At 40.4% G+C, this 17,405-nt stretch overlaps 1 protein-coding gene across 1 annotated transcript in view; it reads left to right on the top strand.

Moving 5' to 3' along the window:
* Nucleotides 1–17,405, top strand: part of Dync1li1 (dynein cytoplasmic 1 light intermediate chain 1) — a 50,382-nt gene that overhangs the window by 17,939 nt on the left and 15,038 nt on the right. Inside the window, exons 3-6 of the mRNA XM_070006492.1 lie at nucleotides 2,613–2,729; nucleotides 3,620–3,850; nucleotides 7,816–7,985; nucleotides 16,320–16,413. Coding sequence (XP_069862593.1) covers nucleotides 2,613–2,729; nucleotides 3,620–3,850; nucleotides 7,816–7,985; nucleotides 16,320–16,413 — 612 coding nt within the window. The remainder of the gene's footprint in view (nucleotides 1–2,612; nucleotides 2,730–3,619; nucleotides 3,851–7,815; nucleotides 7,986–16,319; nucleotides 16,414–17,405) is intronic.

Here is a 17,405-nt window from a genome sequence, read left to right as displayed (position 1 = left end):
AACTCTGGGCCTGGGTGCTGTCCCTCAGCTCTTCAGCTCAAAGCTAGTGCTCTTCCACTTGAGCCACAGCGCCACTTCCCGCTTTTCTATTTATGTGGTGCTGAGAAATAGAACCCAGGGCCTCATGCATGCAAGGCAAGCACTCTACCACTCAGCCATCTTCCCAGCCCTTGGTGCTGTTCTGTGGAGATGGATGGAGATTGACTATGGACAAAGGATGGGGAATTATAGTCTTCAACTTGAGTTATTTGAAAAGATGTTAACATTGGAAATTCCATATTGTTTTCTATTTCAGTTTCTTAGGACTTTGTTTTTTAGTACTCACAAAGTAGGTAAAAAGTCATTTGTATTTTTCATTCAAGGACTTATGAAACTCAGTTGAAACTTAATGAAACTGAGTTGGTAGCACATTTTATTGATTGAGATAAGATCTGTTGGTGGCTGCTCTGTAGAATGCTAGGAATATGTTTTGTTATGGTAGAGCTAATTGTCAGATCACTTAGCAGACAAAACACACAAATAGCTGGCCACTGGTGGCTCATGCCTGTAATCCTAGCTACTCAGGAGGCTGAGATCTGAGGATCACAGTTCAAAGCCAGCCTTGGACAGAAACATCCTTGAGACTCTTATCTCCAATTAACCACCAGAAAACCGGAAGTAGCGCTGTGGCTCAAGTAGTAGACTGCTAGCCTTGAGCTGAAAAACACAGCCATAGTATAGTGCCCAAGCCCAGAGTTCAATCCCTATAACCTACCTCCCCCCAAAAATAAAATAAAATCACACAAAGCATCAGAAGTAATTCTCAGTGATTATTTCTAGGTGATATTATATCTTTAGTTCTTTTGCTTAAATTTGAGAAACTTACGGCTAAAATATATTTAAATATATAAATGTATATTTTATATAAAATATAGTAGATAAATATAAGTATATACTTTTTTCAAGTACATATATTTATTCAGAAATGTTCACATTTAAGCCATTTGAAATATTAAACAAGTAGAAATAAACTCAATTGAATTTCTTAGCTTCTACAAAGATTTTTTTTAACTTTTTTTCAAATCCAAAAATAAATTACATATATTTTGTACAACATATTTTGAACTGTGTATAAATTGTGGGATGGTGTAGTCAAGGTATAGTACCTTTTTATTTTCTAACATTAAAGTGAGAAACATCTTGTAATCTGAAGCTGAAGGATCCCTTAGCGGCCATCTTGGCCTTCATAGTAGGATCCTAATCTCAGGAAAAAAAAAAAGTGGAAATTAAAGAAATAAGATAAATTAAGATAAATCCTGAGTGTCATGAATATATTTTTACATAACTCATTTTTGTAGTTGGTTCTATATTTCTTCTTTTCCTTTTTTAAAATTATTTTTATTTGAAAATGCTAAAAACAAAGTGTTTACAGTTACATAAGTACATTTCACTTGAGGCAATGTCACCCCTTCCTTTGCTCTCTCCCAGTTTTTCCCTCTTTTCCCTTTTCTTGTGCAATTCACCTATCCCTGACTTTCCTTCTCTTCTCTGCTATATATTTCTTGTGGCTTGACAGTTGTTTTTGTTTTTGTTTTTTGTTTTTTTTGGTTCCGGTTATGGGGCCTGAACTCTGGGCCTGGGCGCTGTCCCTCAGCTCTTCAGCTCAATGCTAGCGCTCTACCACTTGAGCCACAACGCCACTTTCGGCTTTTTTCTTTTTTTGCTTATGTGGTACTGAGGAATTGAACCCAGGGCCTCATGCATGCAAGGCAAGCGCTCTACCACCAAGCCACCTTCCCAGCCCCTGGCTTGACAGTTTTGGTGAGTGTCATAGTTCCCCGATCTGATCAGTCTTGATGTACGTACCATTTAAGGGTGTCAACTGGGCTGGGAATGTGGCTTAGTGGTAGAATGCTTGCCTACCATTCATGAAGCCCTGGGTTCCATTCCTCAGTACCACATAAACAGAAAAAGCTGGAAGTAGTGCTGTGGCTCAGGTGGTAGAGGGCTAGCCTTGAGCAAAAGCAGCTCAGGGACAATGTCCAGGCCCTGAGCTCAAGACCCAGGACTGCCCCCTTCCCTCCCATCCCCCAAAAGATCTCAACCAAGATGAGCATCGTAGCATGCTTGTGTAATTCCAGCACTAAGGAGGCTGATGCAGGATCATGAGTTCAAGAACAGACAGAGCTACATAGTCCTGTCTCAGAAAAACAAAACAGGTCTTTATTTTAGATTCTCCAGACTGAAAACCAAAAGTGCATCTTAAACATAGGGCCCTGCACTTGCTCAGCTTGTTTGTTCAGCTGGTACTCTATCACTTGTGCCACTCCTCAGTCTGAGATGACATACTATGGCACTTACTACAGCTGTGATGTTTTTTATCTCCCCATCCCCCCAAAATTACCCATAGTGAGAGGGATTTGTACAGAGCAGGACTAGCAAGAGGAGCTGTGGCACTGGGAGAATCTGAATGGCAACGGCGTCTATATCATCAGTTTTGCAGCTCTCTTGTTATCTCTACTCAAATTACCTTTTTTGTTGAAGCTAGTTCCAGCTGAACTGTTCATACAGTGCCAGAAAGCTCTGTTAAATCCATATGAGAAAAATAATTATCTATTTTTTAATGTATCTAGGTGAAGATGGAGCTGGAAAAACAAGCTTAATAAGAAAAATTCAGGGAATTGAGGAATATAAGAAAGGAAGAGGATTGGAATATTTATACTTAAATGTGCACGATGAAGATAGGGATGGTAAGTCACGTATTTGTATTATTAAGTTTCATGAAGTTTGTTATGAAGGGCTCAGCTGCTCATCTCTGCCTTTCTTAGTGTGTCAATATTAAGAGCTCTTCCATGTCTTGAGGGTAAATATATAATTGTTTAGGTATACTTGTATTGGCATTTATATAGTGATATTTCAAAGCACTTTAGGGAATTCTGGTGTGCTTTTATTAGTCTACTTAACATCCTTAAAGAATTTCAGTTTTTAAAGACATTCTTCTTCAGGTAGTCATTGTTTTCCTAAGTACCATTTTACCTTTTTAGTAGTAATATAATCTGTTCCCCAGCTGTTTCCAGCCAGTTTTTCTTCTGTAGAACACTAGCCTTCTTGAGTATGCATGGTTCTGTCTGCTGATGGCAAAAAAAGAAAAAAAGAAAGAAGGAAAATCATGTTATTTAATTTCTTGTCTTTGGATCAAGAAGTATGAACTAGGGCTGGGAAGGTGGCTCAGTGGTAGAGCGCTTTCCTTGTATGCCTGAGGCCCTGGGTTCGATTCCTCAGCACCACATAAGCAGGGGGAAAAAAAGCCGGAAGTGGCGCTGTGGCTCAAGTGGTAGAGTGCTAGCCTTGAGCTGAAGAGCTGAGGGATAGCACCCAGGCCCAGAGTTCAGGCACCATGACCGGACCCAAAAAAAAAAAAAAAAAAAAAATGAACTAGAGATTACTTTGTGCTTTGCTTGGACACGAAATCATTTTAGGCCTCTACTAAACTGGTAGTTGTGACCCTAAATAGTTGAACTCTATCAAAACCAGCAGACACCTCCTACAGAGAGGCTCTAATAAAATATACGGAGTTGTTAGTGGGATGATGAAATGACTTAATACTGTTGCCTTGGTGGATTTCTTTTGTCTGTTGTAGATCAAACGAGATGTAATGTATGGATCTTAGATGGAGACCTATATCACAAAGGGCTCCTTAAATTTTCACTGGATGCCATTTCTCTAAAGGACACTCTGGTTATGCTGGTCGTTGATATGTCAAAGCCGTGGACTGCTTTGGATTCTTTACAAAAATGGGCAAGTGTTGTGAGGGAACATGTTGACAAGTTGAAAATTCCTCCTGAAGAGATGAAAGAAATGGAACAAAAGTGTGAGTAGACATATTAATGTAGATATCAGATACAAATACCTTAGCTGACTAAGAATCACTTAGAACTCCTTATTATGAATAAGTTTTAATGAAGGTAACCTAATGTGACTACTATTTTGGAATTTAGTTTGAGTGATGTTCTAGGTATTAATAAAAATTTAATTTGGAAACCTGTAAACTCTTTAATACAGGCACTGTCTTTTGCCAAAAAGCTGTATGTATTCATTTTGAAAAACAGATTTTAAGGGTCAGAAAATTATTTATCTTTTTCAGTTGCTTGTTTTCAGCAGTTTCTTGGTTGGTAATCCTGTCAACTTTGTCCAAATGAAATAGGCCTAAAAATGTTATATAGATAAAAAGAAGTTATGCTGAGTTTACTATTTATAAGTACAGTGTGTATGTGTTTACATATGTTTCCTTTTGAGACAGTCTTACTTTGTACCCCAGGCTATCCTTGAACTTGGCATTCTTTCTGGCTCTACCCTTTAAGTGCTTGGGATTACAAGCATGTGCCACTGCACCTACCACTACCTGTTACTTTGTACTTGCTCAAGTGAATTAGACATTTTCATGGAACTTAAGAAAATAATTACGGGGTCATTTCTAACAGATTGTAAATCAATGACATTTTAAACTTCACTGAGAGCGTCTTCACCTTCCAGAGTTTTACTTTGTATAAGAAAATACTTAAAGGCTTTGTCACTGTTAGCTAGGATTTTTACATAAGGAAACAGTTAAAACTTACAAGTTTATGTTCTAAGCCGTTGGAAATTGGAAAAAAAAATTTTTTTAATTTTTTTTTTTGGTCCGGTCGTGGGCCCTGAACTCTGGGCTTGGGCGCTGTCCCTCAGCTCTTCAGCTCAAGGCTAGCACTCTAGCACTTGAGCCACAGTGCCACTTCCAGCTTTTTTTCTTTTTGCTTATGTGGTACTGGGGAATCGAACCCAGGGCCTCAGACATGCAAGGCAAGTGCTCTACCACTGAGCCACCTTCCCAGCGGAAAAAAAAAATTTTTTTGACACAACTTTATTCTGCAGCTCAGGCTGACCTCAGCATCCTGAATGCTGAGATTATGCCCAGTTATTTCTAAACACTTTCAATCTGTAGTTTTCCTTCTTTGGTGACCATGGCTTTGGCTTTTTTTTTTTTTGAGGGGGGGGCAGTCGTGGGGCTTGAACTCTGGGCCTGGGCACTGTCCCTGAGCTCTTCAGCTCAAGACTAGTGCTCCACCACTTGAGCCACAGCACCACTTCCAGTTTTCTGGTGGTTAATTGGGATAAGAGTCCCATGGACTTTCCTGCCCAGGCTGGCTTTGAACCATGATCCTCAGATCTCAGCTTCTTGAGTAGCTAGGATTACAGGCATGAGCCACTGGTGCCCGGCTGGAGTTATTGTTTTGTTTCCCCAGTGCTTCTGAACCCAGGGTTATACTAGAACAGTGGTTTATGACCTCTGTACCTGCATGTGAATGTGTCAGAAACACACTCCAAACTACTTAGTTGAAAACTCTCAATCAGGGTGGTGGTACAGATCTGTAATCCCAGCCCTCTGGAATCTAAGGCAAGAGGATAGTAAATTCCAGGACTATATAGCAATTCCTGTTTGGAGGTAGTAAATAGAGGAAGCCAGACACTGGTAGTTCATAGAAGATTGTGGTTCTAGTCTAGCATAGGCAGAAAAGCTTGCCAGACCCCTTTCTCAATTCATAGCTCAGTGCAGTAGCAGGCATTTGTTGTCCTAATTATGTGAAAGCCTGAGATTAAGAGGATTGCAGTTCCAGGCAAGTCTGGACAAAAGTTCATGAAACTCCATCTTAGCAGAGGAAAGCTAGACACTGTAGCCCAAGCTTTTCTACTCAAGCAATGAGTGAAACCCTAAAATAAACACAGCTCAGTCATGCCTGGCAAGATTGGAGACTCTGTTGGGCTGGACACTAGTGAGTAGCTCACGCCTACATTTTAGCTACTCAGAAGGCTGAGATCTGAGAATTGAGTTTCAAAGCCAGCCCAGGCAGACAAATCCAAGAAATTCTTACCTTCAATTAACAATAAAAATATAGAGGTAGAGACATGGCTCAAATGGTAGAATGCCAGCCATGAGCTTAAAAGCTGAGTGAGAACAGAACATCATCCTGCATTAAATTTCCATTGTCACCAAACAGAAAAGAAAAGAGAATAACAACAACAACAAAACCACCAAAAAACAGCTCCTGAAGGTATAGTTAGTAATAAGACTTAATAAACTTGTTGGATGTTTCTGGTACATACTAAAATCTGAGAGTCACTGTTAGATTTTTCTTTAATTTTTAATTGTTATTATAAAGGTGATGTTCAGAGGGAATACAGTTACATAAGTAGGTAATGAGTACATTTCTTTTTGGAAACAGTGTCACCCATTCCCTCCTACCACTGTTAGATTTCACACTCTGACCTTCATTAAAGGTAGCCACTAGAGCTGGTAATGGTGCATACATGTGCCTGTGTTCTGGAAAATTCATACTCAGCTACCTACAACTCCTTCTTCTTCCACCGAATATAAATTCACAAATTTTTCTTTACAAGCCAGTCAGGATTTATAAGCCAAAAAGGATCTGGCCTATAATTACTTTTTAAAGTACTTTTCTCCCCAATTTTGTAAGTAGAAAACATATATACATTAATATACATAAAATCTTCTTTGGTATATCTTTCCTATTTTCTCTCTCCCTCCTTCTCTCCCTCCCCCCCACTCCCTCTCAATATTAATATTTTCCTATTAAGTATTTTTTGTAAATTTTGAATTTATATCTATATAACATTTCCTCATACTCTATTTTAGTTCTATGCCATGGATAAGTTGTTTCCTGATTTGTTGTTATTTTGCTCTTAAATGTGAAAAACTTGTTCAGAAATTCTCATGTCTGTACATTTCTGTCTGATTGTGTCCTTGAGAATTCTTGGAAAGGTAATTACTCCTAGTACACACTATTAAAGCTCGAGATATACTTATACCTACTTTTTTTCAGATGATGGTTTTGACAAGTCACAAGTGACTTGTAAAAGTTTATCATTAGTGCCAGATGCTGGTGGCTCATGTCTGTAATCCTAGCTACTCAGGAAGCTGAGATCTGAGGATCACCATTCAAAGCCAGTTTAGGCAGCATAGTCTATGAGACTTTTTTTTTTTTTTTTTGGTCGGGTCGTGGGGCCTGAACTCTGGGCCTGGGCACTGTCCCTCAGGTCTTTAGCTCAAGGCTAGCACTCTACCACTTGAGCCACAGCGCCACTTCTGGCTTTTTTCTTTTTGCTTATGTGGTGCTGAGGAATCGAACCCAGAGCCTCATGTATGCAAGGCAAGCGCTCTACCACTGAGCCACCTCCCCAGCTCTATGAGACTCTTATCTCCAATAAAACACCAGAAAACCAGAAGTGGCACTGTGGCTCAAGTGGTAGAGTGTTAGCTTTGAGCTGAAGAGCTGAGGGATAGTGCCCAGGCCTAGAGTTCAAGCCCCACTACCGACCAAAAAAAAAAAAAAGAGAGTTTTGCATTGGTAATGTCTTTTATAACTTTTACCAGTGTTAAAAAATAAATATGGCTCCAAGATTGAATCTAGGTAATAAAAGACTTAGAGAAAGGAAGCTAATATTAGAAAGTAGCAATATGTTTTAAATGGTGGGATCTTTTTACTTCTGTCCTTGCAGTGCCTTTCCTTCAGTAGAGGACCAGAGCCACAGTGTACCTTGCCCAAAGTCATTCCCACAGGTTAAACTGGCACTACCTAGAAACCTACTCTTTTAAGCTATCAGTACAGTATTGAGCCTGTTACTAATGTATGTCTGCTGCTCATAAACTCCCTTGAAACATTTCTCAAAAATTGTTTCTTCTCTTACTTAAGCCTAAGCATAAATTCCGGTGATACATATATTTAGATTATGGCTACTTGCTGAAATAAAACAATTTCTAAATCTGTTTACTTTGATTTTCAGTGATTAGAGATTTTCAAGAATACGTAGAGCCAGGAGAAGACTTTCCAGCTTCTCCTCAGAGAAGAAACACTGCAGCACAGGAGGACAGAGACGACAGTATTGTTTTACCTCTGGGTGCGGACACCCTTACACATAACCTGGGCATTCCAGTACTAGTAGTTTGCACCAAGGTTAGTTTGCTTCTTGGAAATACTCATCAAGGATAAACAGATTTTTGTTTTTATGGGGTTTTTGTTGGAGTTACATTAGTTTTCTTAGATAACGTGTTTGTTTGTTTTTCTCATTTTTTAGACAGGATCTTGGTGAATAGCTTATGCAAGGCTTGAACTTACCATCTCCTGCCTCAGCCTCCCCAAGTGCTAGGATGATAATTGTTTTTAATTTTTAAAAAATCATAGATAATATGGAATGATGCTTAGTGTTACTTTGTGATTTTTTCCACCTTGTCCTTCATAGTTGTTTATTTTACCTATAGAAATACTGTCCTAAGTTGCTTCTGTCTATGCACGGTAAGTTTAGAGGCGAGCTCTTGCTGGGTATATCTTTCAGGTCTGATCGCCGTAATACCCTAGCTAATCTGGATGCAGCAGATATCAGTGTTTAGAGAAAGAACATGAGTTCAGAGTCCTTGAGCTGCCCTGGTGTCACTTATCCAAACCACAGAATTATATGCTTCGGCTGGTACCTCCAGCCTATTAGTGACCTTTTGAATTTTGCCAGAGTCCAATCATTTCTACATCAGGCTGCATGTATCTGAGTGTCTTAAGTACAGCCCTGTTGTTATCCTACTCTATCTTTAATCTATGGTGATTACTGGATTGTTTCTGTTGTCTGACTTCCTACTTGTTTAGAAGATTTCTTTTTGAAGAGGATGAAGCTTCTCAGTCTTGGCTGGCAGCTTTTTTTTTTTTTTGGTTGGTTGTGGGGCTTGAACTCTGGGCTTGGGCACTGTCCCTGCACTCTTCAGCTCAAGGTGAGCTCTTTACTGCTTGAGCCACAGCCCCACTTCTGATTTTCTAGTGGTTTATTGGAGATAGGATTCTCATGGACTTTCTTGCCAGGGCTGGCTTGGAACCATGATCCTCAGATCTCCGCCTCCTGAGTAGCTAGGATTACAGGCGTGAGCCATTGGCACCTGGCTTGGCTGGCAGCTTTTTGTGAAAAAATTATTTTTGGACAGGGTCTCACTCTGTAGCCCTGGCTGGCCCCTCTGCCTCAGCCTAAGTGGTTAGATTACAGGTATTCACCACTATACTTGACAAAGCTATTATGGTATGAATCCTAATTTCTTTGAAACAGAATGTTATTTTGAATACTTTGTAACTGAATTTCATTTTTGTAATGTAGCTAATAAACTTCATTTGTATACAAATATGTATACAAATTTGTATACAATACCTTTCAACATTACATTTTAATATATTAATAACATTTTTCTAGTATCAAAAAATTATGTACTTAAAATGAAATCTAGGACCCTTGATTTGTTAGCTGGGAGTATCATAGCTGAGCCATATCTTCAACCCTGTTTTCCATTGGTTACTTTTGAGATAGAGCTTCACTTTCTGATTGAGCATACTTTAACCTTCATTTGTCTATTTTAGGCTTCCTTTTTTTTACTTGAATGACAAGCATCCAATTTCTCTCCCTTACGATGAAGTCTGTGGATCTTTTTCTGTCCAGACTGGCTTGGAACCAAGATCCTCCCAATCTTAGCATACTGTGTAGTTTAGGATGACAAGTGTGCCCAGCAGTGAATCTTCTCAATCTTTTCTGCCCAGACTAGTCTTAAACTGTTGTCAGCCAATCTCCAAAGTAACTAGGATGACAGGTATGAGCACTGTTTTGTTTTTCTGTAGTGCAGAACCCACCCCAGGACTCTTGCATGCTATGCTAGGTAAGTGTACTACTACTGAGTTACATTTCCAAATTAAAATAGACTATTTTTTTGTGGTACTGTGTTCTGAACTTAGGATCTTGTGCTTGGTCTCCTTCTTGCTTGTTCAGTTGGCTGATGTTCTGCTACTTTAAACATGTTTCCAGTTCTGCTTTTTGCTGGTTACAAAATGAAGTGATAAGTATTTATTAAGGATTTGTTTATTGAAAGATGCTGATTGGATCATTATTATCAAAATTCTGGGTATGATGATACATTTCTCTATAATTACAGAATGTAGGAGGCAGAGGCCAGAGGTTCTCCAGTTTGAAGCCAGTCTGAGCTATCTAGCAAGATCCTGTCTTAAAAAAAAAAAAGGCTTAGTTGTTACTCTGTGTATATTTTGTAGTAAAATCACGTTTTCTTTAAAAATAATTCAGAGGGGGCTGGGAAGGTGGCTCAGTGGTAGAGCGCTTGCCTTGCATGCCTGAGGCCCTGGGTTCGATTCCTCAGCACCACATAAGCAAAAAGAAAAAAGCCAGAAGTGGCGCTGTGGCTTAAGTGGTAGAGCGCTAGCCTTGGGCTGAAGAGCTGAGGGACAGCGCCCAGGCCCAGAGTTCAGGCCCCACGACCGGACCAAAAAAAAAAAAATAATAATAATAATTCAGAGTCTGAGTGCAATTGGCTCATGCCTGTAATCCTAACTACTTAGGATGAGATCTTTAAGATCTTGATTTGAAGCCAACCTGGCTAGGAATGTCCTTCAGACTGTTAGCTTCAGTTAAGTACCCCCCAAAAAAGTCAGAAGTGGAGCTCTTGCTTGGGTGATAGACCACTAGTCTTCACCACAAAAGCTCAGGCAGCACCCAGGCCCTGAATTCAAGCCCTAGGACCACCACAAGAAATAAAATAAAAATTCACAGAGCTGGATACTGATAGCTCACATCTATAATCTTGTCTACTTGAGATGTTGAGATTTGGAGAACTGGTTCAAGGCTAGCCCATTTGTACACAAGAGACCATTTCTGAACTAATAGCTGGAGGTGGTAAAGTGCACCTGACATCCTAGCTATGTGGGATAGCAGTTCCCTGCTAATCCCGGCAGAAAAATCTAGAAGACTGTCTCAACTAAAAAAGGCAGATATGATTAGTGAGAGAGAAAAATAGAATTGCAGTTCAAGTACATGCCTAAGTAGGAAAATAAGCAGTGCAATGAAAGGAAGAAGTGGAGTTAGAGGAATAGTTCAGCAGGAGAGTGCCTGCCTAAGAAGTGTGAGGCACTGCATTAAAAAAATCATATAACAAGTTCATCTTCCCAGTTGGTCTCAAGCACTGTTTTTGTTTTTGCTGTTTATTTGTGTATGTGAAGCTGGTGCTGTAATTGGCACCCTGCTTCTTCCCCTCCCCCCCCCCCCACACACACACTTAAGGCTGGTATTTACTACTTGAGCCATACTATACTGGGGCTTTAATTCAGGACCTGTGTTCTTGCTTGTTGTTTTTTGCTCAAGGCTGGCACTCTTATTACATGAGCCATACCTCTCAAATTCTCAGCCCTGCTTTTGTTGGTTACTTGGAGATGAAGTCTACCAAACTTTTCTGCCTGTCCTCAAACAGCTCCTTCAGATCTCAGCTACCCACATAGCTAGGGTTATAGGCACTTGCACCTGCCTATAATTACTATGAATAAACCATGGGATACTTAAGAAAATATCAGAATATAAACCCTTTTTAAATTTTTTATTTTTTATACTGGGAAAAGTCAGGACCATGTCCCCAGCCATTATTTTATTTTATTTATGTTGGTAGTGGATCTTGAACTCAGGACCTGGGCCCTGTCCCTGAGCTTTTTGTTCAAGGATAGTGCTCTACCTTTGAGTGACAGTGCTACTTCCTGTTTTCTGGGGGTTAATTGGAGATAAGAATCTCCCAGACTTTCCTGCCTTGGCTGTCTTTGAACTGTGATCCTCAGATCTCAGCCTCCAGAGTAGCTAGGCTTATATGTATGAGCCTCTGGCCCCTGATTTGATTGATTGATTGATTGATTGTCAGTTGTGGGGCTTGAACTCTGGGCTTGGGTGCTGTCTCTGCACTCTTTAGCTCAAGGCAAGTGTTCTACCGCTTGAGCCACAATGCCACTTCCAGTTTTCTAGTGTTTTTTTGGAAATAAAGTCTCATAGACTTTCCTGCCCGGGCTGGCTCTGAATTGTGATTCTCAGATCTCAGCCTCCTGAGTAGCTAGGATTACAGGTGTGAGCCACTGGCACCCAGCTCCCTGATTTTATTTTATTTTATTTATTTATTTACTTTATTTTTTGGGTCCAGTCATGGGGCCTGAACTTTGGGCCTGGGCGCTGTCCCTCAGATCTTCAGCTCAAGGCTAGCACTCTACCACTTGAGCCACAGTGCCACTTCTGGCTTTTTTCTTTTTGCTTTATGTGGTGCTGAGGAATTGAACCTAGGGCTTCATGCATGCAAGGCAAGTGCTCTACCACTGAGCCACCTTCCCAGCCCTGATTTTATTTTTTATTTATTTTTACTTTTGCCAGTCCTGGGGCTTAATCTCAGGGCCTGGGCACTGTCCCTGAGCTTCTTTGCTCAAGGTTAGCACTCTTCTACTTGAGGCATTTTTTGTCTATGTGGTACTGAGGAATTGTTTTTTTGTTTGTTTGTTTGTTTTTGGTTTTTTTTTTTTTTGGGTCTGGTCGTGGGGCCTGAACTCTGGGCCTGGGCGCTGTCCCTCAGCTCTTCAGCTCAAGGCTAGCGCTCTACCACTTGGCCACAGCACCACTTCCGGGTTTTTTCTTATGTGGTGCTGAGGAATCGAACCCAGGGCCTCAGGCATGCAAGGCAAGTGCTCTACCACTGAGCCAACTTCCCAGCCCCAAAGGTAATGTAGAATGTCAGCTTTTCTTTTTTTTTTTTTTTTGAGTCCGGTCATGGGGCCTGAACTCTGGGCCTGGGCGCTGTCCCTCAGCTCTTCAGCTCAAGGCTAGCGCTCTACCACTTGAGCCACAGCACCACTTCCGGCTTTTTTTCTGTTTGCTTATGTAGTGCTAAGGAATCGAACCCAGGGCCGCAGGCATGCAAGGCAAGCAAGAGTGCTTGCCACTGAGCCACCTTCCCAGCCCGGTACTGAGGAATTGAACCCAGGGCTTCAGTCATGCTAGGCAAGCACTCTACCACTAAGTTACATTCCCAGCCCTAATTTTTTTTTTTTTTTGACAGTATAGAATTTTAATTCAGAGCCTTGGGCTTGCAAGGCAGGTTCTTTAACACTTGAGACTTGCTCCCTACCATACATTCTATTGAGATAAAGTTATTAATATTTATTGTATTATATAGGTTTACATATAATTAAACAAGGATACAGGTTTTTTTTCCACTTTGTGCTTAAAATGATAAAATGTTTAAAACCAGACTTAAATTTTACTCTGAATTCTATAAAAAAATTATCAGTAACAAAAGAATGCGGTGGCATAACATTGCCTATTTTTCAAATGGTGACTGACGCAGTCCATTGTGATACCTTTTCTTTCTTTCTTTTTTTTTTTTTTTTTTTTTGGTCGGTGTGGGGCCTGGGCCTGGGCCTGGGTCCTGTCTCTCAGCTCTTCAGCTGAAGGCTAGCACTCTACTACTTGAGCCTCAGCCTCACTTCTGGCTTTTTCGGCTTATGTGGTGCTGAGGAATCAAACCCAGGGCCTCATGTATGCAAAGGCAAGCACTCTACCACTGAGCCACCTTCCCAGCCCCTGTGGTACCTTTTTTTTATAACAATATTTTAAACTCTCACTGACTCCTTGTGTGTGGTTTGTTTTTTGGGCAAAGAGCTATTTATTGACAGATATTTCTGTGTTTTAGGCCACAGTTTATTTTATAAAAAGCAGTCCTATTTTCAAAAAGAAAAATTTAAATTTTAAAGGAAATCAGTCATAAAACTCATAAAATGTTCAAGCCAGAAGATCTCATCCACTGTATTTCATAAAGTCTTAAGAAGACCAATGGAGAGGCTGGGAAGGTGGCTCAGTGGTAGAGTGCTTGCCTTGCATGCATGAGGCCCTGGGTTCGTTTCCCAGCACCACATAAGCAGAAAAAAAAAGCCGGAAGTGGCGCTGTGGCTCAAGTGGTAGAGCGCTAGCCTTGAGCTGAAGACTGAGGGACAGTGCCCAGGCCCAGAGTTCAGGCCCACGACCGGATCCCAAAAAAAAAAGAAGACCAATAGATGTACATCAGTTTATAAGCTTGTGTCTAGGGACAAGAGAATATGTGTTTCCTAATAGATAAAATGTGGTGAATAACTCCCCATCAGTTTATGACTGGAAATGGAAATTCATACAGACTTAAGTTTCTTGCTTTAGGTACAGATCCTATGATTTCAGCCAACTTTTCTTTTGAAAGGTTGGAGGTGTTGAGAGGGTGAAGGAAACTGACAAGCCCAGGGCCTTGCACATATTAGGTTAAAATATAATTACTAAACAGCCATGCTTTACAAAGTATCAACAGTACAGTAGTTAATTATTAATAATTAAAAACACTCAGTATTCTATAAAATGTGCAAAGCAGTGTTTGTCATGACATCTTGAGAAGCCTATTTTGTGTGTGTAAACAGAATCTTTAATAATCTCGTCAATTCAGGTCAGGTTGTCCCATTAAATGAGCGCTGATCAAATTGGGTTTTGTTGCAAAAAAAATACTGAAAAGAAACATTTATAGCTTGTTTTGAATTTTGGAATTACAGATAAGGGATTGAAGACCTGTAATAGTAACAATAAAGAGGAGAAAAAAAGTTTGAATAGAAGTCAAAGTATGCTAAAAGGCTTGCCTATGAAGAAAACATGGACAGAATAAGAATTTTCTAAAACATACAAAACTAGAGGAAGTATGACAGAGAAATCTCAGCTGAAATAGTTGTCTTAACTGATTGAAGTTGCATTATTTTACTTAAGCAAATTTGCAAAAACATATGACTACATGAACACCAGGGTCTTGAGAGAGGTTCGTTCAAGTTGGAAGCCCTGGAGCTTAGATTTCATTTTCTTCATGATATTTCTGACTCTGGGTAGAAAAAAGCATATTATTAAAGTAACAATAGCTCAGAGCTTGGGTCTGTCTGCCTCCTCCTTGAACAGCTACTGATATTCTTCTGTAAAACTCTCCAATAAACTCTTCATATTTCATAGAGAACAAGACCGTAATATGAATATATTTTAATGAGAAGCCTATTTTAGGATTGGTGTGTGGTATAACTGGTAGAGGGCTTGCTGTGAGGCCCTGAGTTCAGCCCACAGGATCACTGGAAGACTATAACAAAAGACTATAACAAGAGCTGGGAAGGTGGCTTAGAGGTAGAGCGCTTGCCTTGCATGCATGAGGCCCTGGGTTCGATTCCTCAGCACAACGTACACAGAAAAAACCAGAAGTGGTGCTGTGGTTCAAGTGGTAGAGTGCTCGCTTTGAGCAAAAGAGGCTCAGGAACAGTGCCCAGGCCCTGAGTTCAAGCCCCAGGACTGGCCCCCCCCCCCCAAAAAAAAAAAGACAAAAAAGTTACCCATGCCAGGTGCCTGTGGCTCACGCCTGTAATCCTAGCTACTCAGGAGGCTGAGATCTGAGGAACATGGTTCAAAGCCAGTCTGGGCAAGAAAGTTTGTGAGACTCTTATCTCCGATTAACCACCAGAAAACTGGAAGAGGCGCTGTGGATCAAGTGGTAGAGAGCTTGCCTTAAACTGAAAAGCACAGGGACAGCACCCGAGTCCAGAGTTCAAGCCCTACCACTGATTAAAAAAAAAAAAAAATTACCCAAGGACTGTGACTCCAAACTAATCCTAGGTACAATGAGCATCCCTCAGGATATTTCATGTTTCACACCTTCAATTTAAAAAAATTTGGTGACAGAGCTGGGAATGTGGCTCAGTGGTAGAGTGGCTTGCCTAGCATGACGGAAGCCCTGGGTTTAATTCCTCAGTACCACATAAACAGAAAATGCCAGAAGTGGCGCTGTGGCTCAAGTGGTAGAGTGCTAGCCTTGAACAAAAGAAGCTCAGGGACAGTGCCTAGGCCCTGAGGTCAAGCTCCAGGACTGGCAAAAAAAAAAAGTTTGGTGAAATTATTTGGATATCATGATGCTTGAATGTGACTTGTATTTTCCTTAACTATCTCATTAACTGCACAGGTGGCATTTCAGATACAGTCATATTTTGATACAGGGGGACTAGTGAGAGCGAGAGAAGTTGCAGGAAAGAACTAGGTGGTAAGGATCCAGATAGCAGCAGAGAGGATGGTAAGGGGGCACAGGATATGCTGGTGTGTTTTACAAAACTGGACTAGAGTCTAGACTTAAAAACACTTTTTAGGATGTACTTAGTTGAGTAGCAATTAAGTTATTTGACCTAAGTTTTGGGGCTGGAGGTGTGGCTTAGTGCTAGAATGGCTGCCTGAGTTCAAATTCTTGAAAGACTTGTTTTTCAACCAGAAGTGTCAGTTGACGTTCCAGGTTCTGCTCGATCATCATAACATAGCAGTAGCTTTGTGACATTTTCCATTTAAAATTGAACTGTTTAAATTATTGTATGTAATGTTAGTTATTTTAAGGTACTGTAACAGTATTTTTAATTTTTTTAACTCAACAGTGTGATGCCATTAGTATATTGGAGAAAGAACATGACTACAGAGATGAACATTTTGATTTTATCCAGTCACATATCCGGAAATTTTGTTTACAGTGTATCCTTTTAATGCATTTATTTTTGTTCCAATCTGGTTTGTTTTTAAAGTAAAGGAATTGTAGTGATCTGTATAAATTTTGTGCACAGGATTGCTTCTATTCCTAGTTGAAAATTCATTTTAGCTCCTAGTTCATTTGTATCTGGAAAGTAAGATTTTACTGCTCACTGCTTTATCAAATACTTAAGGGAACTAGAGGAGATGTTCCTGTTTGAAATCTTTGTGAGTGGGAGAGGCTGAAGTTGTTAAGGACTTTAATGGGACACAAAATGGGGAAGAATGAGTTAATGGGCCCATATGGGATGGGTTATTTTTTGTTGTTGTTGGTCATGGGGCTTGAACCTCTGGCCTAGGCACTGTCCCTGTGCTCTTCACTTCAAGGTGAGCGTTCTACTACTTGAGCCACAGAGTTACTTCCAGTTTTCTGGTGGCTAGAGATAAGAGTCTCACAGACCAGCCGGGCGCTGGTGTCTCATACCTGTAATCCTAGCTACTCAGGAGGCTGAGATCTGAGGATCATGATTCAAAGCCAGACCTGGCAGGAAAGACCATGAGACTCCTATCTCCAGTAAACCACCAGAAAACCGGAAGTGGCGCTGTAGCTTAAGTGGTAGAGCGCTCGCCTTGAGCTGAAGAGCTAAGGGACAGGGCCTAAGCCCAGAGTTCAAGCCCCACAACCGACCAAAAAAAAAAAAGTCTCACAGACTTTCCTGCCCAGGCCGACTTTAAACCATGATCCTTAGATCTCAGCCTCCTGAGTAGCTAGGATTACAGGTGTGAGCCAGCATGCCCAGTGGGCAGGTTTTTTGTTTTTTGTTTTAATAATTTTTTAATTGAGATTTAGTGATTACATTAGTTTCACAAATTTCACTGTATTGTGGGATAGTGATACTTAGTTAAAGTCACAAACACATTTTAACCTTCACAAGGCAAATTGTCATTATCATGGTCTATAAAGTTTCTGAATTCTGTGAGCTTTGACAATACAACTT

The sequence above is a fragment of the Dipodomys merriami genome, unplaced genomic scaffold (assembly GCF_024711535.1).
Source record: "Dipodomys merriami isolate MVZ:Mamm:240054 unplaced genomic scaffold, mDipMer1.0.p SCAF_7, whole genome shotgun sequence".
NCBI classification, from domain to species: domain Eukaryota; kingdom Metazoa; phylum Chordata; class Mammalia; order Rodentia; family Heteromyidae; genus Dipodomys; species Dipodomys merriami.
This window is presented reverse-complemented; position numbering and strand designations above follow the sequence as displayed.